The 22,281-nt window shown below is 48.6% G+C and overlaps 1 protein-coding gene and 1 long non-coding RNA gene across 5 annotated transcripts; one reads left to right on the plus strand and one right to left on the minus strand.

The window, feature by feature from the left end:
• Positions 1–329: 329 nt before the first annotated feature.
• Positions 330–10,587, minus strand: IRX4 (iroquois homeobox 4). Of its 3 annotated transcripts, none has more exons than XM_074576413.1 (6): positions 9,948–10,587; positions 5,030–5,188; positions 3,886–4,137; positions 3,085–3,191; positions 1,835–2,160; positions 330–1,633 (listed from the first exon to the last, which is right to left on the minus strand). In XM_074576413.1, exons 2-6 carry the CDS (start codon positions 5,072–5,074, stop codon positions 873–875), a joined length of 1,491 nt encoding a protein of 496 aa, XP_074432514.1. In that variant the 5' UTR covers positions 5,075–5,188; positions 9,948–10,587; the 3' UTR covers positions 330–872. The 3 variants fall into 3 exon arrangements, with proteins under 3 accessions (XP_074432514.1, XP_074432518.1, XP_074432517.1); XM_074576417.1 differs by having other exon boundaries at positions 5,030–5,095; positions 9,948–10,144; XM_074576416.1 differs by lacking the exon at positions 9,948–10,587 and having other exon boundaries at positions 5,030–5,208.
• Positions 10,197–22,004, plus strand: LOC141739338 (uncharacterized). 2 transcript variants are annotated; one of them, XR_012585672.1, is made up of 4 exons: positions 10,197–10,350; positions 14,365–14,623; positions 17,973–19,055; positions 19,806–22,004. It is a non-coding gene; the product is annotated as an uncharacterized LOC141739338 (long non-coding RNA). The 2 variants fall into 2 exon arrangements; XR_012585673.1 differs by having other exon boundaries at positions 10,264–10,350; positions 14,299–14,623.
• Positions 22,005–22,281: the final 277 nt, after the last annotated feature.

The raw sequence follows: 22,281 nt of genomic DNA on the forward strand, positions 1-22,281 counted from the left end.
CGAGCCCGGCCCTTTGGGGCCGACCCCCGCCCCATCGCAGCTTGGGGCGAGGGGGGCGGGGGGGGAAAGACGCTTTACCCCCCCTCCTCCCCGCCTCATTGGGCGCCCCCGCTGCCGCCCCCGCCGGCCCGGAGGCACGGTAAAACGCGGAGAGGAGCCACGGCAAGCATCCCTCCCGCGGATCCGTCCTCCCTCCGCGGAGCCTCTTTTCCCCTCTCCCGGCAGCCTGTTGAGTGTCCTTGGAATTACCGGGACCGGCTGCCAGGGGGGAAAATTTTGAAACCTCAAAAGGTGTTTGTTGCCCCATGCAAAACGCCACCACTTGTGTTACCTCTGAAACAGACAATTTATTGGAGTGAACATACCTTTTTTAACATATTCTCTTTTTTTTTTTTGTCGAGATAAATTTGTGCAGTAGGTGTAAACTTAGTAGAAGTGCTGTTTGTGAATTATATGCTAACAAGGAAATCAGGAGGAAAAAACTCTCGAAAAGTCTTTTAACTAATGTCGGCATGCCTTAAATTAAATCTGAATTAAAATTTCCCGTTTGTAAACTTTCGGATGTAAACTTTTTAAGGAGGTCTACGCTATAGCACGTGCTTTTTGGACATGGAATTAAATAACTCTCACGACATTGATCCCTTAAAGTCGCAGCCAGGAGAAATTCTTCAGAACATCAATGAGCAAAGTCTGTCCGTTGAACTGAGCAAACTGAACTTTAAATCCTCGTTTCTGTTGGTTGGGTTTGTTTAAAAAAAAAAAATAAAAGAAAAAGAAAAAGTTTTATATTTAAATTTAAACTCTCGCAAGTCTCTTTTCAGTGTAGCTGACTCTTCGAGCGTTAGAAAGTCCTTCGCCCCTCGGCGGGCCCGTTAGGAACAAAACATTTTGCTTCCTGATTTGGGAAACGCCAGAAACTCTTTGTTTGAGTCATGGTGGGCCAAGTTTGAGAGCTGCCCCTTGAGCACGTTGGCGCCGTTCCCCACCGCGCGTCCCAAGGCGCCCGTTTCCAGAATGGCTCCTTTGGTGGTAGCCCAGGAAACTGTCGTGTTGCTCAGGGCTTGGTTCAAAGTACTGTGCCTGAACAGGGGGTCGTGGAACACCCCGTCCACCCAGTTCCTGAGGTTGGTGACCGGCGAATCCTGGTGCCTGTCGATGACACTGACCGGGGCGGGGACGGCGGCGGCGGCCGAGCCCCCCTGCCGCTTCAGCATGCAGGAGGGGTACTCGGCCTGGTTGAGGGAGGTGGCGGTGTGCGCCAGGGACCAAATCCTGGGTTTCGCCTCCAGCAGCTGCTGCCCCTGCTGGAAGCACATTTTGGACTCGCAGCCGCGCTGCCGGGCGCCGAGCAGGTCGGGGCCGCACTCCTCCGCCGCCGTCTTCAGGCAGCTCCGCGCCCGCTCCGCCGCCGCCTCCTCCTCCTCTTCCTCCCCGCCGGCGGGGGCGACCGGCGGCGGCATCTTGGCGGCGGGGGGCTCGGTGGCCCGAGGCGGGTGGCTACCGCCCGGGAGCGGGTGCGGAAGCGGGTGCGGGAAGGGCCGCCTCAGCTCGCACTCCGAGGTCTCCGACTCGGCGGCGTCCAGGTCCTCCAGGTCGCTGAGCTCCAGCTCCTTCTCCTCCTTGCCCGTGGGCTCTGCGGGGTGGGGGGGGCGGGGGAAGGGACAGCAAAAAGAAGACACACACAGTCACTGGCGGCACCGCGCTGCCCTGCGGCTGCGACCGCCCTCGCCAGCCAGGCCCGCGGCCGCCCCCACGGGCGAGATCCGCCCCGGGGGCGAGCTGGCGGCCGAGCCCCCGCCGCAGAACCGCTAAGTGCCTGTTTTTAGCAGGGTACCCTCAGCTTTCCCGCTCTTCATCGGCTCTTCCTGCGAGCCCTCCTCCTCCTCCTCCTCCTCCTCTTCCTCGTAGGGCCGCTTCTCGTCCGAGCACTTGTTCCGCGGGGGCCAGGTCATCTTGTTCTCCTTCTTGAGCCGCCGGCGGGCGTTGGCGAACCAGGTGGAGACCTGGGTGAGGGTCATCTTGGTGATGATGGCCAGCATGATCTTCTCGCCCTTCGTAGGGTAGGGGTTCTTGCGGTGCTCCTGCAGCCAGGCCTTCAGCGTGCTGGTCGTCTCCCGGGTGGCGTTTTTCCTCCGCGTCCCGCCGTCCATCGTGCCGTACCTGCGGGGACAGGGGGGCACCCGCAGCGTGACACGGCGCCCTCGCCCCCCCCGCGGGGTCCCAGGGCCCCTGCCGCTTGCCTGAGGCACCCCCCCGGGGGGGGAGGGGGTGTGGCTGGACCAGGGTTGGGGTAGATGGGCAAGCTCATCTTTCAGGGGGCGACCTGCCTCGAGAATTCAGGCCGAGGAAGAAGGCGGGGAGGAAGGGTTCAGCCAGCAGCAGCACCGGGCACTGCAAAGCCCCGCTGTGCCGTGGCGGTGGTGGCGGAAAGGGGGAAGAAACCGCCTGCCTTTATTCGCGGTAAAGTCAATGTCAACGTTTCGGACAGTGGGGAAATCCTAGCAGCTCGCAAACGCACAGAAATCCCACTTCCCTGTTGTTTGATCAGTCCTCCCCCAAACAGAATGCATCTTGGGTGACCCCAGGGTGCAACTGTTAATAGAAATATATTTCCCCTTACTCCTTTCATTAGTAAGCTCTCCTACCCTTTTGTTCCTGAAATTGTGGAAACCTAACGCAGATGACACCGGGCTGCGACTGAATATTTAATGCACATCCTCCAGGAAAGGTCACCGACGCCCAATGGGCCTCAGAGCTTGAAAACGGTGCGTAAAGTAGGTTTGCGCTGGTTTAAAACTAATAAACATACCAGGGATGCCGGGGCGCCTAAGCCTGACCCCGCGCAGGAAAAGATAATTACCCCCCCGTGGAGAGGGACCCGGGGGGGGCGGGCGGGTGGGGGGCAGAGGACCCCGTGCCGGTCTGCCTGCGGGAGGGGGGCGTTTCTGTGGGGAAGGGGAGGCGGCATGGGGCTGGGAAGGAGATGCTGAGCGGCGAGGAGGCAGGTCCGCGCCTCGGCCCCGCGGCGGGGATGGAGGGGGGGTGGGGGGTGGTGTCGGGGGGTGTGTGTGTGCGTGAGCTTACCTGTCGTACTGGTACTGGCTGAGGGTGTGATCGTAGGGGTAGTAGGCAGCCGCCGGGGCGATGCCCGCATGCGCAGACCCGCTCCCGTCCTTCGCCTCTAAACTGTTCTGCAAGAGACACCGCGCCGCCGCCCTCAGCCCCCGCCGCCCCGAGAGATGGGGTCCCCCTTCACCTGCCCCCCCGCCCCCGGGGCTTGGGGCAAGGCGGGGGACGGGGACACACAGGGGACGGTGAGGGGGGGCGTGTGCCGGACCTTCCCGGAGGCCCCTCGGCCAGCGAGATCAATAGAGACATTAACTCGCGCTGTTACGGTGCAGGGGGAGGAGGGGGGGAAGGAAAAAAAAGAGGGGGAGAAAAAAAAAAAAGAAAAAGCTGGCTGGGAAGAGAGCATAATTTTTTGCCAGCCGGGGTCTGGGCCGCCCCAAACTACCCGCTCGTCCGCCACCTTGTTAGGCGCGACTTTTAATTGCGTTACCGTGAGAACCGTGCCGGGCTTGAATATTTAATGACCGCGGGGCTGGACGCGCCGCACTACCGCGCCTGTCGCCAAAAGCAGGCTGGCGCGGGGGAGGGAGGAGGAGGATGAAGATGAAGAAGAAGAAGAGGAGGAGGAGGAGGAGGAGAAGCAGCAGCAGCAGCAGCGCCCGGGGCTGCCCCCCGCCACGGAGGGGTCCCGCCGACCGGCCACCGCCCCGCGGGGGGAGCGCAGGTCCAGCGAGGGGGGAGCGCGGGGAGGAGGCCGGGCGGAGAGCATCCATCCCCCGCTGGATCATCCATCGCCCGGGGTGGCGGGCGTCTTACCAAGGAGTAGAAGGCGGGAGCCTCGGTGCCGTAGGTCACGTAGTTTCCATAGCCCTGGGGACCGGCGTAGGGGCCACCGTAGACCCCCAGGGCGGCGGCGGAGTTGAGTTCGTGTCGGGCGGTGGCGAGGAGGCGGCTCTCGTACACCGGGCAATAGACGGGGGTCTGGGCGGAGGCGGCCGCCCCCGTCTCGGCCAGCGTCCGGCCGCTGGACTCGCAGCAGGTCGTCAGGGAGTTGGTGCTCATCAGGAACTGGAGGGAAAGAGAGCGGCGCTGAGGGGGGGTGGGTCTGTAGTGGGGGGAGAACTTCCCAAACTGTAACCAAGTTCGGGGCATTTTTTTTTTTGAGCGTGTCGCAGTTTTGGGCTGTCGCCCACCCTGCCTCCCCTTCCGTATTTTAGTTCAATAGGGGTAAAAACGCTCTAGAGGAACACAGAGGTGCAAGTGTTTTATCAGTTTAAGATAAATAACCCACAACAACAAACAAACGCCCCGTGACTGTGGGCGTTTAATCCTCTGCAATACCTCGCTCCAGCCTTTTGCATTAAAAAAACTAACTTTTCTGGTGTGTTCTCACAAGCCTGGGTTTACACCGGTTTCCTCCTCTTGCAGCACAATGCTTCCCATCTGCGTATTTAAACCTTTTTTTCTAAATCACTCATGCATATTTATTTTAACTGCAGATTTGTAGCAGCCACGCACGCATCTGTTATTAAGCTGCTGGGTTAGAATATCCCATTACTTTTCTACTGTCCGGACCTCAATACTTTCGTGTTTAATTGGTAAACTGTGAATTTAATCGGGAAAGAGCAAAAAAAGCTCTTGGGGGGTGGTGGTGGTGGTGGTGGGGAGAGCGGTTTGGGGTCGGGTGATCTCTAGCCCCCCTTCTCGCCTCCTTCATCTCTGTAATCCTCCCCCACGCATCGTTAGCACCCCCAAACACCCTAAATCCCGCGTCTTTCCTTCCCATTTTAAAAACATGGGCGCGAGGTAGAACTTCAGCATCCTGGAAAGATGCGGGGCGAGCAGCCGATGTGCCGCTCCCCCGTGCTGGAAAGGATCGCTGCCGCCCACAGCCCTGCACGGAAGTAATCAATAAGGACTGAAATTCAATCAATTAACGTCGGTAGGCAAAGAGTCTTACCTGGGGTGCAGAGGAGTAAGGGTAGCCAAACTGAGGATATGACATGGTACAGAGGCTCCCAGTTATCTAGAAACAAGGCGAGACGTCTGATCTGCACGCTATTGCAGCCTGGCTCTGCTCTATTGTACCAATTGATTGGTAACCACAGGTCCCTAGATGCTTATAGGACGAAGCAGAAAACCACATTTAATTTATTTACATGAAATCTTAAACTTACTTTCTTTTTTTTTTATTATTTTTAAACCGAATGAAAGGGAAAAAAAATAAAAGAAAAAAAGATGTATAGTGATTTTAGCACCTTCTCCTCTGCAGCTACGAAACAGAAATAATTGTTACATGTGGACTCCGAGGTTGGCAAACGCGACGGCAGAAATACATACTTCGCACCCACGGAAAAACAGAAAAAAAGGGGGAGGGGGGGAGAGTGAGAGTAATACAAATACATCCGTTCAGAAGCAGGTTGTTTTAAAAGAGCTGAGCCTCTGACGTCACGCAAACCCTATTCGAATTAACCTGTCTGTAAGTTTAACACTCGTTTTCGGGACCGTTTCCCCTGGCGTGGAGAAGAGGCTCCCCAGCATCCCTCTTGCTCTGCCCAACAGGAGCCAAAGTTTGGAAAGCTCTCCAGCAGCGGCTACGCCCGCTCGCAATATTTCTATGTATTTCTGCGGGGAAGGGAAGGGAAGGAAATTAATGGTTTTAATCTGAAGGATCAATGTTGTATCAGCTAAGATTTCCCCCCACCCTCCTTCGTCACTGAAGGGCTGGTAAGCACTTTTAATTAGAAATTAATTAATGAGCAGCTGCTTCTTCCCACCCCACAGTAATAATTAGTCTCAATTACAAACAAGACATATGAAGGGACACACGACTGAGTCTTCATTTAAGATTTAATCAACAGTTAAAATTAGCGCTAACGCTGACAATAAAGCACATGACATGCAACCCTGCCTTTCTTTTCGGCTTTTATTCCAGACGTGTGATTACAGGTAGAAAACCCTACGAGCGTATTCCGGGGGAATGATTGGAAAGGACGTGACTTTTCACGTTAAAACGACTTTGATCCCCTCGCAAACCTTCGGCTGGAAGAGCCAGCCTTTGGCGGGGCGGAGGGCCGTATCCAGCCCGCCTGTGCTCCGAGGTGCTCACGGCTGGGAGGGGGATAATTAGGGAGGGTGGGGTGTGCAACTCAAATGTGCCATTTCTCACTCAAGAGCGAACATCCCTTTCCCGGTGGTTGTGTGGTTCTCCGGGACCCCCGAGTGAAGGAGGGCCTGGGAAGAAGTCTCGTCTCCATCACCCCCCTTCTCCCCACTGCTACCATCACCTCCCCATCCTCCGGGGGCTGGTACCCACCACCCCATCTCCAAGCAGGCAGCATCCTCTGTGCTGCCGTCGGGGGAGATGCTGGGGCTGCCGGCCGGCGGAGATGGCCCCTTGGGCTACCTCCCCCCGACGGCTAGCTACCGCCGGGGAAGGGCGAGCAGGCAGCCGCCGGGCGAGTGGAGGAAGCGGAGGAGTCAGCTCTGAGGCTGAAGCTCGGCTGCTGGTGCCGTTGAGCGCTGCTCCGTGGTGTGCAGACTTGCTCAGAGAGATTCCTGGGTTCAGACATGTGAATAGCCCCAGGGTCACACTCTAATTAATGATGATGTTCTCTTCTTCTCCCCAGCTGGAAGACTGCCTCCCAGAAACGAATCTGCCCACACTGACAGCTCGATTGAGGGTGATTGATGACTATCTGGAGACCACAGTACACATAATATAATATCTGCTGCGTAATTGCTTTAATTTACAGATGAAAATACTAGTTCTGGGATTGAGTTAGACTACAGCGAGCGGCGTTTTATGGCGCTTTAGAGTGTTTGCAAATAAAAGATATCAGATACAGTACATGCAAATTATCCTGACAGCTACAGTATCTGTAGCCGGGAGAAAGGTATAAAGAACGGGAATCGAATGACATTAATAATCGGTTTTGAATTCTGTATTGATTTTGGGGGGGTGGGGGGGGAGAGAAAGTGCCTATTCTTTCCGCACCTGAAATGCTAATACCTCCTTCTTTCTGGGAATATTAACTACTTAGCCATTGGGTTGCTTTTACAGAAACGCTCCTTTATTCCTCCTGCTACCCCGGTGCTTGCCAGGCTATAACACCTCTTAGCTACTGTTTACGAGCGGCTCCCTTCGCTGCGACGTGCTGCCGGACCAGCGCATTGTTTGGGGAGCAGAGACACCCGGTGTGCACACAATGGTCCGCACGCAGCCCCCGGAGCCTCTGGCTCTGCCTCCTGCCCTCATTGCGCTGGGGGATGTTTATTTAAGCTCTGGAGTATAACTCACCGCGGCGCTGGGGGAGAAAACAGTTGCACTTATCTCAAGAGCGGCTCGGTGTAAAGCGCTATAATTAGCTGGGGGAGAGCTGGAGGACTGCCTGGAGAAGTCCTCTCAGTTTTCCAGGCTACAGTTTGGGAGATATCCTGGTGCTGTGGGGGCTTTGGATTTATTTATTTTTTTCCTTCCCGTCTTTTGATACTACTGCAGCTGTCAGCTCCGCGGTGGCCCACAGAAGACTACAGGTTTTGATATTTAGATGAGTCTATTAAACTTTAAAATACAAGGTGAAATTCAATATTTATAGTCCTTGTCTATTTATATATCACAGTTGTCTTTCACTGCACCATGCAAATACTCTGGTCCCCATTTTTGCGCTGAACTTTCCTGTATTAATCATGATAATTATTTGTCATTTTTCTTTGCAGCCTGCCTGCTCTATTACTTTACCCCCGGTCAGCTTTGTGCCACTTCCAACCTGTATTCCCTAGAAAGCAGTCATTAAAAAAACCTCACAACACTACCAAACCCAAAAAGCCAACAACAAAAAAAACTTAATAACCTTAAACACTTAATAACTTTAAATGCTAAAAGCTGACATTATGTCTTCCTCCAGCGTTCAAGTCTTGTTTCACTTACAATCTACAAATAATGGCCCTTTGTTGATAAGAAACTCAACACAATTATATTTCATCTTGAATTTTTGGTGCCAGCGCACAAACATGCAATAAGCCCCGCAATGATTTAAAATAACCTTTGTGGTTCTTGCACATAAACAACACAACACTGTTCAAATCCAAGCAAAGACGCTTAATGCTGTGGGCTATATCCTTAAGCATTTGGAAAATGCAAGTCCTTGCCGTGCAATAAAAATTGATCCTGGTCAAAGCCCCTTTCCTGTACAAAGCAGTTAACAGCTTTCGAGAGAGAGAGAGAAACACAGACTGCTTTCTCCAAAGTTGGAGCAAGTAAACCCATCACGATCAATAGGAAAGGCTGGCGAGTTCCCCCCTCGTGAGAGCCAGCCTGCACACCCAGGCGAGCGGGTATTTTAGAGCCAAAGCCCAACTAAGTCTCTCCGGGGGTTACGTGTTTCTTCTCCGAGAACCTGGAGCCAACGTTCATACAAGTTTTATCATAAAAAGCAGGGAAGGCGAAGGAAACGCTGTGATGGTGGAACAGGCCACAGCAGGTAAAACAGAGAACCTCTTCAGGACTAACGCTTTGATGGACGTCTTCAGGGACATGATCTAGAGGCAGTTAATGCAGCTACACTTTTACTATCTGCATTTTCATCGCCTCCTCTTTTGGAGGGGTTATTGCCACTCCTGGAAATATTTCAGCGGCGGAATTTGCTTATGGGCTAAACAGACTTTAGCGAGCTCTTTCCGTCGACTTTGCTTTGTTTTCACATTACAGATTTAAAGCAACCTTGACACCGCCTGACAAACGCTGTGAAGCTCTACATGTTGCCCATTTGGGATCTGACATGGAACCGAGGGCAGCCTACAACATTTTCGAGTAGATTAGCTCCCATAAAGTCGCTATCGACAGTAAATACGATTGCTGTTCTTTTTTTTTTTTTTTTCCCTGAGCCCATCTGAGATGTAATTGCATCTCCTGCACTCTGAAGCGAGGGGACAGCGAGCTGATGCTGCCCACCTGCACAAACCTGTGCAGGGGCTTGTGACCGGTAGAGCCAGGATGACAAACATAACAGTTGCATAAGAAGGCGCCGCTAATTAATTTGCTCCCATTACAACTGCACGTAAAATCAGTTGTTCAAAGCTAGCCGTTTGAACGCTTTCATTTTGTAAGGCTTCAATCCTCTTGGCAAACAACCTAGATTTAAAGGCAGAAAGGCCTTACATGCTCATTCAGTTCTTTGTATTTATTAACTTTTCACACCTAAGAGCTAGAGGCAACACACTCACTCTCTCTCACACACGCACAGGGAGACAAAACTTTTCAGCAAGAGAAGCAAACGCTACGACCTGTATGGCTCGATGGCCCCTACAACACGTCCACGTTTACCTGCCCGGTGCAGAGCATCGCGACTACGCTTCCACTAGCAAGGCAAAGGCTGTATGAGGAAGGTTTCTCTTCCCAGCCCCTCTGCCCCCGGTGCCGCAGACGGGTAGGCATTCAAACGCCACCGCCTTTGAGCTCTCTGGCAGCCGGCAGCTCGAACGCACTTGCCTGCGAAGATAAAACTTTCCTACTCGCAAGGTCAAATTCTACGCCTTTTAAAAAAGTTCGCCTTAAAATCCAGAAAGTTTGACTCGGTACCTTACCTTAGCGCTCGCTGAATATCATATCCACACCCCCTTCCCAAGAAATAACACACATATGTTAAAATACATTTGCCCTCTGTCCTAGGTAAAGATTGCACAAAGCCAAATGATTCATCACAGATAGTTTCTCTTCCCTCCAGCAGTTCGTTTTCAGCTGCCTTGCTGCTAAAGCAGGCTCCGAAAGGGAGGGGGGGGGGGATAAACCCCACCGCTCCCCCCCACCCCCCGCTTCCGTAGCGAGAGAGAGACGCACATACCCGCATCCCCACCAAAAACAAGCAGAAAACGTTTACCTGCGATCACGCCAGGCTTCGGCTAAAACCTCGTAGCGACGGCTGTGCCATGGCAGGGCTTGTCTCCCCTCCTCTGCGCTGGCTGACTTCGCAGGCGGCTACGGAGAACTAACGCAGACATTTCTCAGTGTGCAGCACCTGAGCGGAGCGGTGCAGTGCCTTCGGTCCCCAGGCGCCACAACCACTTCACTAACCCCCTGTACCAGAGTGACGTTCGAGTGAATAGCTCCACTGATCACACTCTTTCCTACTGATTAACACTTTCCAACACGACCAGGCACTCCACTTCCAACTTTTTTTTTTTTTTTTCCTCCCCGTTTTAAACCAGAAGCAGCCAGCACCGCTTGCTTCCGCGGGTTATAAACGCCGTCTGGGGCGTGGGGGACACCATAATTAATAGCAGGTTAGTAAAATTAGCGCTGCCACTCCAATTGTTGTCCTTGTTGCCAACAATAATTGCATTGATTCTGGAAGGACACGAATGTCCTCCATTTAACCTAATGATCTGCGGGTTGCACACGCTGTACGGCAGCCGGAGCGTTGATTAACTGCGCGCACCTCCAAACTATCATTTATCTCTGCGAGTCACGACCGAAAGGCGCTAAACTTACAGGCAACTCTCCCTGCCTCTCTCGCCGTCTTTGTTTCCCTCCCGTTTGAGGAGGTTGGGCTGGGACGCCAGCGCTAGCCCTGCGCGCAGGAGGTGGCCACCTGTACCTGGCCACCCATCGCCCTGGGCTTTATTCATAGCCCTGGGGCAGTGCAGCGGAGCCGGGAGCTGCGCGGCCCGGCGCTCCCCGGCCGCGGGGAGGGGGCGGCGAGCGGCTCCGGGACCCGCTGCCTTCGGCTCCCCCGGGGCCGCCGCTGCCGCCCGCCCTGGGCGCAGCCCGCCGGGGCTGCCCGGGCACCGGGGGTTTCCTCCGGGGATAGGGGGGGACGAGAAGGCGGGGGGGCGGCAGCCGTAGGCCGGTCCGGGCAGGAGCGCTTGCTCCCGCTTATCTTCTCCGTCCGTCCCCCCCGGTCTCCGCCGCAAGCTGCTGCCGCCGCCGCCGCCGCTCTCCCCTGCGGAGAAGTTACTGGGACCCGAGGCTGGGCGAGCTGGCAAGTGAGCCCCCTGTCTTAAATGTCTTTCCTGGTGTGCAGCCCCCCTTCCACCCTCTCGGTCCCCGGCGCCGAGAGCCGCTGCGGGGTCCTGCCCGCTGCCCGGGGGCCGCGCAGCGCTCAGGCAGCCCTGCTGGAGCTGGGGGGGGGAGTATGGAGGCGGGGGGGGGGGGGCAGCCGTATGCTAAGTTTTACAGCGCAGTCGGTACTTTCTTGTCTTAATTGTTTGTTCAGCACGAAAAGGGACAAATCGGGATTGACAGAAGAGGGAGGAGGGATCAATATCATTCCTGTTTAAAGGCGTAAACCTGGGCAGACGTCTCAATAAGACAGAGGAGGAGAAAAAGAGAATATTATATCCTACCTAATTAAGCGAAGACAAAGAGGTGTGGGGAGAAAGGTTCAGGAGAGGTGGGGTGGCAATGGGAATTTTTAATCCGGTGTCTTCCCACCGTAACCACCAAGGCTGAACAATAACGTTAATAGGGAACATCTGTACATCGACAGATTTATTCTTGCCAGGGCTCTTTCAAGCCTGTGTCATTTGCATGGCCCCGTGCTCGTAATGTTCGACACACGCTGCACCTTGTAGTGCAATGACAGGGTAAATCTGATGAATGTTGGAACTGGGAAATCCTCTTCTCTTCCCCCTTTCTCCCTCCTCGGGTTGCCCTTGCAGCTTCCAAGGCGGGGAAACCACACGGAGAAAGAAAACGTGAGCCTTCTCCCCATCTGCGCTTGTAAACAGAAAGCCAATCACGCAGCGAGCCTTTGCATTTTAAAGCAGAGTAACAAACCCAGGGCGACGCGGCTGCCGGGGTTGCCTGCCGGCCAGACGGAGCGGGGTTATGTGGCTTCGGGACGGTGACATCGCTCCGCTTCCCAGCCACCCCCGTGGGACACTGACGTCCCCCCGCCAAATCACCGGAGAGGCTTGTGTGCCGCCCCCGACACGGCCCCGCCGCGGATCTGGGCTTTTTCCCTTCCCCCCTCCCCCGGGGAGCCCCGTCCCGCTGGCGCTGCCCCCGGGCTCCTGCCCCGGGCTGCCTCCTAGCCCAGCTGCAGGCAGCCCCCCGCCACCGCCGCCCAGCGGGGCCGAAGCTCCCGGGGGCAGCGCCGTGCCCGCGGGGGACCCGCCACCTCGGGGGGGGATGACACCTCCACCCCCCCCGTCTCCAGCCGCCCACCCGACCCCGTCTTTTACAGAGTGGGGTGACACCTCTCCTCCCGCCCAAACGTGCTTTGGGGGACCGGGATCCCGCAGTCCCCCCTCCCGGCCTGGAGCTGCCGCCGGTGGGGGGTCCCCAGGGCCCGGGGTCCCGGGGAGCTGCCGACCCCCCCTTTCCCGGCAGCAGAGCAGCACGGGGGGAACTGCTGTGGTGAGGTCCAGCAGCCCACCCTTGAAATTTGCTACAATGTTCAGGGCCAGGAGGCATCCTTCAAAAAAATCATGGAATTACAGAATCGCCTAGGTTGGAAGGGACCTTTCAGATCATCTAGTCCAATCATCAACCTAAATTATATTAACACCTACCACCAGTAACAGTACATTAATATGTATCTTTCATAATATAACAACCTCAGTTCCAGGAGATCAACATTTTTTTACTGTTTCAGTGACGGTCAAAGGAAGCGAGCAGACTCTTGAGTCTGTCATTTCCAATTTGCTCATGTCTAACCCGCACGCCTTGGAAATTGCCACCCATTGCCACTTTGACCTCCGCGCGGTGGCTTTCTGACAAAGAGGGGCCTCGCCAGGCAGGAGGGCGATCGCACTGAGCAGAGGTGAAATCCCAGTAGACAGGCACGCAAGTCAACCATAGTGACCGGAAGGACACAACCACTAAGGGAACACAGGTCACCAATAAATCCAGGAAGGTGCTTGCAACCAGAGCAAAAGCTTTTGGGAAGCACTCCCAAAAAATCATGGGCCACAGCCCACGGCTGGAAGGGCCTTTGTAGATTTTGCTTGATGTTGTTCATGACACTGCTACAGACTCTCTTTCTCCTTCTCTTCTTTTAATCACCAGTAAAACTAAGGTTTCAACCATTTTTAATGTTTAAACCGTTAAAAGGTGCTCTTTTCACAGTGTTGGTCCTGTCTATCCTTGGCATTCTTTGGCATTCTTTCCCATTTCTGTAGCTAGATCATTGCCCTCTCCACTGTGAAAAGGCCATCATTAAATGATACCAAGTGGCTAAAAACCTTAATTTTCCATGTCATTAGACAAACAGCACTAGTGATAGCACCACATCCTTCCATTCAGAAAGGGAATATCATTTAATTGCCAATGTCAACTCCTGCAGCACTGTGGCTGTTCTTTGAAGACCTACTTTCGAAGAGATCAGATGGGAGAAAACACTAGCTTGATCTCTTTTTTATTTTTTTCCCTTTATTTTCCTGTAGAGGTTATTAAATCACACCTAGTCAAGGAGTAATATGCTAATGCTTGTCTCATAACTCATGCACACTATAAAGGTCCTAGAAACACATTAGCTTAATCATGAAACCTCTCAGATAATTTACGTAACTGGAATAATTTCACAGGAAAGCCAATATAATTCAGAATGGAGTAAATACATGGATAGAAATCAGATTTTCACTGAAACTATTTTTGTCCTCATTTGGTTTGGGAGCCAAGTTTTATGCTAGCCTCAGAGCAACAAGGTTTATCTTAATGTGCAGGGATCCGTACAGGTACGTTTCTTTCCCTTTTCTCACATTAAATTCATTATGTGATGTTCAAAAGACTGATACACATTAGAAAACCTTTAGGCATTTCAGTGCAAAAGGGATGGTTTATTAAAAGGATAGGTTATTACTTTGAACAATGACTTCAGTGTGTACATTTAAATGTGAAATGTTTATCTCGTACTGACCTGCATTGTACTGATCTGTACAACCATACTTTTATTCACAAATTCGTGCCTAAACTGATAAACCACATTCATTTTCAGGTTCTGTGTGATCATTTGTGGCTCTTTTGTAGTCCACAATGACAGAGGCTCATAATTATTTTTTTTCAATAATTTTCTAAGCAAGTGTTCCCATAATTCCATTTGCGAGCCCATGGTTTTGAGGAGACATTTATTCTGCGGTAGAAAAAAACAACATTGATGTGGTTAGCGAAATAGCTAAGGCTGTCTTAGTGTGCTCAATATATGGATGGGTGGAGGGAATTATTTTTCAGTGGGAAAAGAGCATCATTTTAAATGCTTAGAAGCTTAGCCACCTCAACCCTCCTTGAAGACCCTGAAAAGGCAGAAGATACGGAGTGAGTCGGTAGCACCAAGTTCTCTCCTCCCTGCACTGCAGCTTTGGCGGAGTGGGGAGGGCAGCCTGCGCCTGCAGACCTTGCCCAGGTGAGCAACGCCACTGAGGTGGAGCTCCAGGGAAGCAACGCAGGAATGAGCTCCTTCCTCCACGTTACACAACTAAAGAGAAGTGGACCTCGGGTCTCATCCCACCGACCTTCCCATGGGAGAGAAGTCCCGTGAAACGCTACCCGTGAGTGATGACTCCTTGCGCAAAGGGGACGACAAGAAGAGGACTGTGCGTGCCTCAGAAAACAAAGGTGCAATTAAAGTGGCATTTGTAGTTTTCAGTTAGGGTTATCTTTCAATGCAGGACGAACCATCATTTTTTTTTTCCTGCTAATTATTTTCATTAGCTGTTTTAACTTTTCCTGAGAGCTCTTAATAATTGCTTCAGAGCAGAATGTGTAAAACTGAAAATTATTTATGGCACTGATTAGAACTACAGAATACTAATATGGGTAGTCAGGAATAATTTACCATAGCAGGAAAAAGCATTATTTAATTGTTTAATATAGAAGTTTAATTGTGCTTGCATATAATTATCATGTAAATATCACTGTGATCACTTTAAGAGGTTATTTCTAAGTGTGCCAAAATTCTGAAGCAATCTGAAAAGAATTAATTTTTTTCTTGCCTCCCTTCACAAGTCTCTCAAGTGCACTATATGTTTTAACTTAAACCAAAATATAGCCAAAGGCAGACAGGAGTTCCAACAGTGACCAGTGTAATACTCACTGCTTTTAATTACTGTAACAATAAATCACACAGGAATGTCCTCCAGGAACTAAATGATTTTCTAAAAACATTTGAGAATATTTTTGAAATTCAATTAATTGAAGGCACCAGATAAAAGGTACACATTCTTAATGGCTATAAAATAACCCTAAGGGATGTAACTGAGCTCCAAGCTTAACTTCAAAGTGTGACAGAAATACTTACTGTATTACTTTAAAAGTATTCAGATCAATGAATCAGTTAAAATTACTTATACATTTACCAACCTTTTCATTTTCTTTCTGAATATGATAGAAAGAATTGCTCTCATTTCCCAGGATACAAAAAGCAGTTGAGACCTGTAAAAGAAATTGTAATTAAAGCCAGCCTTCAGTCAAAATTGCTATTATGAATTTTTTGGTTGACACAAGATAAAGGGGCCAGCAAAACATAAAAGTGGCTTGATAAAACATACATTTAGACATTTTATACTGAAATTTAACTGGTTTGTGGTGATATTTCAGGTTGTGGGATTCGACTTGTCCTTGTTGAAGCCAGTCTGTATTGTATACAGCCGTGTACTGGGCCAGCTATCTGACTGCGGGCCAAACCAGTTTTCATTTTTTTTTCTAATTTTTTTATTTTACCTCTCTTTTCCTCTCTTTGGACGAATTGTACTAACTTGAATACCCACATGGCTTCGCAAGGTGCATCTCGAACAGCCACCGCACGCCTTCAGCTTTTGGGGGTAGCAGTCTGAGGTAGCACGGGCAGCTAACGCTCAGTAGGATCCCACCCTGTGAATAAATACCTTGGCATTTGGCCCGTAGGTTATGAGCAACGGAGGTTGTTTTAAAATAAAAGTGTTTAAACCATCACAATTTTCTGATATGCAGGGGGATTTTATAACGCCGCGTGACTCAACAGCAGGAAAGTGTTAAGAAATATGGAGAGGCTGAACTGTCGCTACCATGCCATTGTTTTTTAGCAGAGGTGCTCTGCTCTGAGCAGCTCTTCCTTCCCCTCTGTAATCTCAATCTACTGCCATGCTCCTAATTGTACCCAGGCCACCAAAGCAGTCCATAGACCCACAGTCATCATACCATGGAGATCACAGAATCATAGAATCATGGAATGGTTTGGGTTGGAAGGGACCTTAAAGATCATCTAGTTCCAACCCCCCTGCCATGGGCAGGGACACCTCCCGCTAGACCAGGCTGCTCAAAGCCCCATCCAGCTTGGCCTTGAACACTTCCAGGGATGGGGCATCCACAGCTTCCCTGGGCAACCTGTGCCAGTGTCTCACCACCCTCACAGTAAAGAATTTCTTCCTGATATCTAATCTAAATCTCCCCTCTTTCAGATAAGGGTTAACTTCTATCCTTTGCGAAATGGCTGCTTGTTATAATTATTCACTGATCAGAAATAATTAAGCTGCATATATACTATTCCTCAGTGCAGAAAGTTTAGAAATAGCTGAACTGGAATTATGCACACATGTACATTCACGCACATCCGAGTCTGCGCACTTGTATGTACACACACGCACACAGAGGGGAAGGATGCAGAGAAGCGTCTGTTCTGTGTGAAGGGACTGTATTGCAAGAAAAGATTGAAAATACTCTATAGGAGACTAATTATGATATTTTCCAACAGCTACCTACTTTCAATACTCACTGATAATTTTCTCAGTAGCATGTTAACGCTTTCTCTATGTTTAAAATATATTTAACTGAGTAAAATATGACAATAACGCTGCAGGGATAAATGCATCTTTATCCCTTCTGTTTCTTTTCCTTGGTCGTTCAAAATCATACGCACCTTAAGAATCCCTGAGTATTTAATATTGACGTTGTGTCACGAAAACGTAACAAGTTTTTTGTAGCCCCACGCAGTAATTCTGCACCCCGCAGGTGCGAGGCTGGGGGGGGGTGTCACTGAGCAATGGAAAGATCCACAATAGATTGCAGTTGCAAAAATACAGTTGCTGACAATACGTCTGTTATATACTGGTTATTTTAAAACTGCATGTAATAAATACAATACAAGACTAAAAACATCAATAAGACTCACGTTTCATCAAAGACCGCTGTTTAATAAGGGCAACAGTCTAACCATGACACTCTTTTAATCAGGGACTGCGGACTGTAGAAGACAGTTTGAGTATTATGGGCAAATACCCGTAATATTCACAACAGACTCACATCTACCAAATTAGCACCTGTGACCTGCAGCCAGACTCAAATCACTTTTGTATTAAAAAGCCTGAACTTTCTATTAAATGTCTGTTCCACCAATTACCCCAATCCCCTGTTCACAGGCATTTAAAAGCTTTTCTCTTCTGCGGACTATGCAGTTAAAAGATCTTTTTCAAGAATAGTTAGGTTGTTTATCTCAGAAGGGCTGTTTGTCTAAAAAAGGAACACATGGATTTATGAGTATATAATATCTCCATAAATTATGAGAAACTGTAGGACATTCCTGCATTTCCCCCTCTTCTCCCTCCTTTTTTTTTTGAAAATCAATAAATACTTGAAGTAAAAAATCTCTCTCTTTTTTTTTTTCCCCCTAACCTGTGGTGAAATGGTTGAACTGCAGTAATATAGAAGAGCTGAAGTAAAAAAACAAGTCAGAATATTGGCTTCAGATTAAAGCTGGGTAAACCCTGGATAACTTGTCTAGAAAGTAGAATAATTTCATTGAAAATACATGTCAGGAAAGGTTAAATGTGATTAACAAAAGAAAAAAAGTACCCTCGCATGTCTCATTTTTAGGTTGGCAAAAAGTCAGCGCAGTCAAGATATGAAATGTAGTCACATTTGTCGTAAGGTGCTATGTTTCATCTGCATTGTATTTTCCAGTTAACACTCCTCCTTCTCCTCCTCTCCCAAGCATCTGATTTCATAGCAGGTAGAGCTATCAGTCCTAAGGACACAGACAGTGGGAGCTGAAGGATTTCTGCAAAAATCCTCGTTAATGTTGAAGGAAGAACCTTCCTTGGGAGGATGACTCCATTTCTGGTCTTTGCCTGTATCCAGAGACATCCGTGAGGGGTAAAAGATAAAGAGCAGATACCTGCAGCCACACGTGTCCACAGAGAGCGGGTCCTGTTTGACATTTCAAGCCTCGCACAAGGCTCCTAGCTGCGCTCCGTTCCTCTGCCAGGCTATTTTTCAGGTGGATGCAGAGCAGAACAGGGCAAGAGCTGCTTCTCCAGGAACGAAGAAAACGCCAGCACCATGCTCAAACCCAGAGTGGTTGGGGACGTAGCGGAGCCAGCGGTGACACGGGTGCAGCTGGTTGCTGTGACCGACCGTGCATCTCCTAGAGGAAATCTCAGCGGGAATGAGGGGATGGAGCCAAAGGTCAATGGCAGCCCGTGGCACCACTGCCATGTCCAGAAGATGCTCCAGTTCTCACCCAAGCTGCGAAAGGACGCCTGTTGCAAGGTGGTCATGCGAGCTGCTGGCTGCTCCTGGTCAGCCAAATGAAGATGTCTGACTGTGACAAGTGTGAGAAAATCTGTTCCTTTCCAGCATCACCAAAATGCAGGGAACCCCTGGGCTTGTCCAGTCTTGGTAGCAGAACCTCAGCTGGACCTTTGCTTTTTTGCCCACTCTCACTTCTAGCTTTAACCAATAATTAAAACCTTGACCTGCCAAATCTCTTTTGTGGTTCCCTGTGGGACTGTTGGTGGCTTGCAGGTTTTCATCAGGTTTTCTTACCACAAGGCAGTTAGCTACTTTACACACTAATGTGTAAAGAAAGACTCCCTAACTTTGTCAGCTCCTGGGCCTCAGACGGTGCTTTCTAATCTTGCTGAGCATTTGGGAGGAGGACTTGCTGGAAGCGGCGATCCCAGCTGACTACTCTTTCATGAAACTTAATGATTTGAAAAAGAAAGCACGGCGGAGTAAAACCTGAGACAATCCGAAAAAGCAAAAGCTATAGGTAGATGTAGAAGGCTCCATAAATGTAAGTAAAACTTACAAATCTGATTTTTTTTCTATTTAAAATATTTTATGTGAATTACACTGCTGGGAAAAGGCAGGTGGGGATACTGCTTCCTTACTTCCCCTACTTAATGCGATATATTTACTTTCAAGAAACCTAGCTTAATCTGTGTTTCAGTAACCACCAATCAATTTATAAGGCGCTCTAACCTGTCTTTTGTTTTCCTGGATTTGCAAAGCGCTGTGGCTTGTGAGCTAAACAATCCGCAGCATTGCTCACCTGGAGTTTAAAGAACTTAAAATCACTCAGACCAGCTTTGTGAAGGCACTTCAGGATTACCAAAAGAGACAGGCAGGGGGGACCTTCATGAATTTATAAAAATACAGTCATTAAAACTGCAGTTCAGGAGCCCAGTCCCAATTCCCTCTTCATTTTATTTCTTTCTTTCACTGAGTCATATGGGTTTACTCTTGTCTTGCTTTGGTTGCATTAAAAAATCCACATGAAACTCATAGAGAAAGACAACAATGGTAAAAAATTTTTTCTATTTTGAATGCCACCTTTCCTTTTTGTAGTTTTGTTATTCTCTTAGAAGGGCATGTGCCAAGGTAAATTTGTTCAATAGTAGAATTTACAATTGAAAATTTTATAGATAGAACTAGGAAAAAGAAAGTCAGTTGTAACAATACAAATAAAGAATGAATCTTGTGTTACATATGAATCATGCAATTAGTGAATTCCACTAAGGATAGTAATTGTTCATTACTTCAGATCTGGAAGCTATTTTGAAACGCTGAGGAAAGTTGAATGAGAAGAATATTGTTTATCTTCAAAATCAAGTTCAAAGAACTTACCTTCAAGCAAATGACGGCATTCCCAAGTAGCGATCACACACTACAGAGTAAATGCTAAGGGGAACTAAACTTAAAGCAGCCTAATATAGAAGCTTGGCTGAAATAAAACTTGGAAGGAGTTTCCAGGAACATAATAATAAAAAAAAAGGTTATGGTGAAAAACAGCATGACAAATGAAGGCCTGGGACATTCACACCAAAAACTTCTCTCTTCCACTTTTACATGTGCGTCGCAGAACCATCTCCCAGTGCAGCTGAATCCCATCAAGGGTCCTGTGTAAGCCTAGTATTTTTCTTTCATTTGGAAGGAAAGGTTTATGCTGGTAGTATATAGATCTGTGTAAGTGGTACAGGTTCTGTGTATATAACCAATTCGATCTTCTTTCCTCTACTGGGTTTAACTTCATAAATAGTGTTTGCAATGGATGAAATGAATAAAATGATGTTGGAAAACTGCCTGTACCAAACCATTTTAAGCACGTGAATAGCAGTCCAGCTTTTACACCTAAGTACTTTGAAGCTTAATTTAGGAGGATTCCAGAAAAGAAGGGTAGTTCTAAGTGTAAATAAAATGCCCAGAATCTTTCCTCTCACTTTATCTGTCCCCAAGATTTGTAAAGACATAAACCATCATATCTTAGGGCATAAGCCAATTGATGAACTTGAGCTGCTTTAAGAGAGGGTTTTATAGTCTTTCTCAGGAGCAGATGGTACTGGTCAATATTAGAAACAGGATACTTGATGGATGGACTGTAGTTCTGTTTCAGAATAGCTGTTCCCATATTTCTTCCAGATTCAGCTTTTCTTTCTCCGTTCTTGACTGCCAAGATTATCGAGGATATTTATCCCAACACTCCGCTCATGGTCTTGTTTTCAAAACTTTCATTGAAGACAGATTTATTTGGACTTCTGCTAACCAGTTTAGAGGAAATTGTCCTTCTGGCAGCAATACCTCCTTGGGAATCTGTCAGTGTTAATTCTTTCTTTAGCTGTTGAGCCAAACCAGGAGTCAAAATACATATTTAGGAACCTAAATAAGTTTTTCAGAGCTTTTGAGCATCAGCAGCTTCCACTCTGGTAAGTAACAGCCAATGCTCAGCATCTCTGACGAGGTCACTTTTTGGAGAAAGCTCTTAACTCTTTTATGTATCAAGGGCTGGAACTCATTTCCTTGTGCCAACGTTTGCAGAAAGGGATGCATAAAGTCACGTTTAGGAAGGAAATTTCCTTTAGAGATTTAACAGTAAGAATTGGTCTTATCTTGTGACTAAGACAGCAGATTTAGAAGCAAAACCCTCTTGCAATGTGTTCTCTGATGCATTTAAGCTGGAACAATTTGTCATGAAAAATTCTGCTCTAAAGGAGCAGGAGAGAAACCTGAACTCAGGTCTTCTGTGAGTCAGACTGAACATGTGTCAATGATATCCCTCGGTCAAAACATTCAGATTTCAATTCCAAAACGCAAATTCTGACAGAATTTCCCTTTTTTGTTTTGAACACACCCGAAACCTTTAGTGTAGAGGTAGAACAGAACTGGTCCCTTCAGGGAACTTTTTGCTTAAATCCACATATGCACAGCCCGACTTTCAACAGCACAAGCACTCTGTAAACACCTACAGGGCCTGAATGAGGGCAGAAGAAAAGCAGAGTGGAGAGGTGTGTGGCAGAAAGGTTCTCTTTTCTGAAATCAAAACATAATTAAGAGATTTCATGCAAATATATGTACATATGCATACACATATATATGTATGGGAAAGACTTTTGTCCCTCTGTTTGAAAATATTGATCTAAAAGTTTTAGAATGTAACTGATTCAAAAAACTTTAAACAGATCAGCGTTTTATTGAAATTCTCAGAAAATTTTAATCTTTCCTTGAAAATATAATCTGCCCTAAACTAGAATAAACCAAGCAAATCTGGTTTGCAGTTACTAAAAATTGACATTGTTTAGCTGAAAGTGCTTCGAAACTTAGAAATACCGGGTAAGTCACCAGAAGAAAAAAAAAAAATATCAAAACTTCTTTTGCGCCTTTAAGTGCCTAATGACAATTTACTGGTAGCAACTGGGAGTGGGAACAAATGGGAGCAGGTTAATGACATGCACCTAACTATCAGACCAAAAAATAGAAATTGAATTCTTGTCTCTTCTAACACTTGGTGCTTCTATGCTTAAATCCTCTAAATCTTTGTTGTTAATCTGAATCCAATACTTTAGACAGAGATCTATTTGCCCACTTTGGAGATAATGGAGAACTCCTAGAGGGAGGTTAAGGAAATCTCTCGAATGCTTACTGCAATTTAGGTCTTTTTTTTTTCAATAAGTCATAGTAGCATGGAATATATCTATACCAGCCTGGCAAATGGACGAGGTAAAAGACACTTCTGACTGCTTTCA

This window comes from Larus michahellis, chromosome 2 (genome assembly GCF_964199755.1).
Source record: "Larus michahellis chromosome 2, bLarMic1.1, whole genome shotgun sequence".
NCBI lineage: Eukaryota > Metazoa > Chordata > Aves > Charadriiformes > Laridae > Larus > Larus michahellis.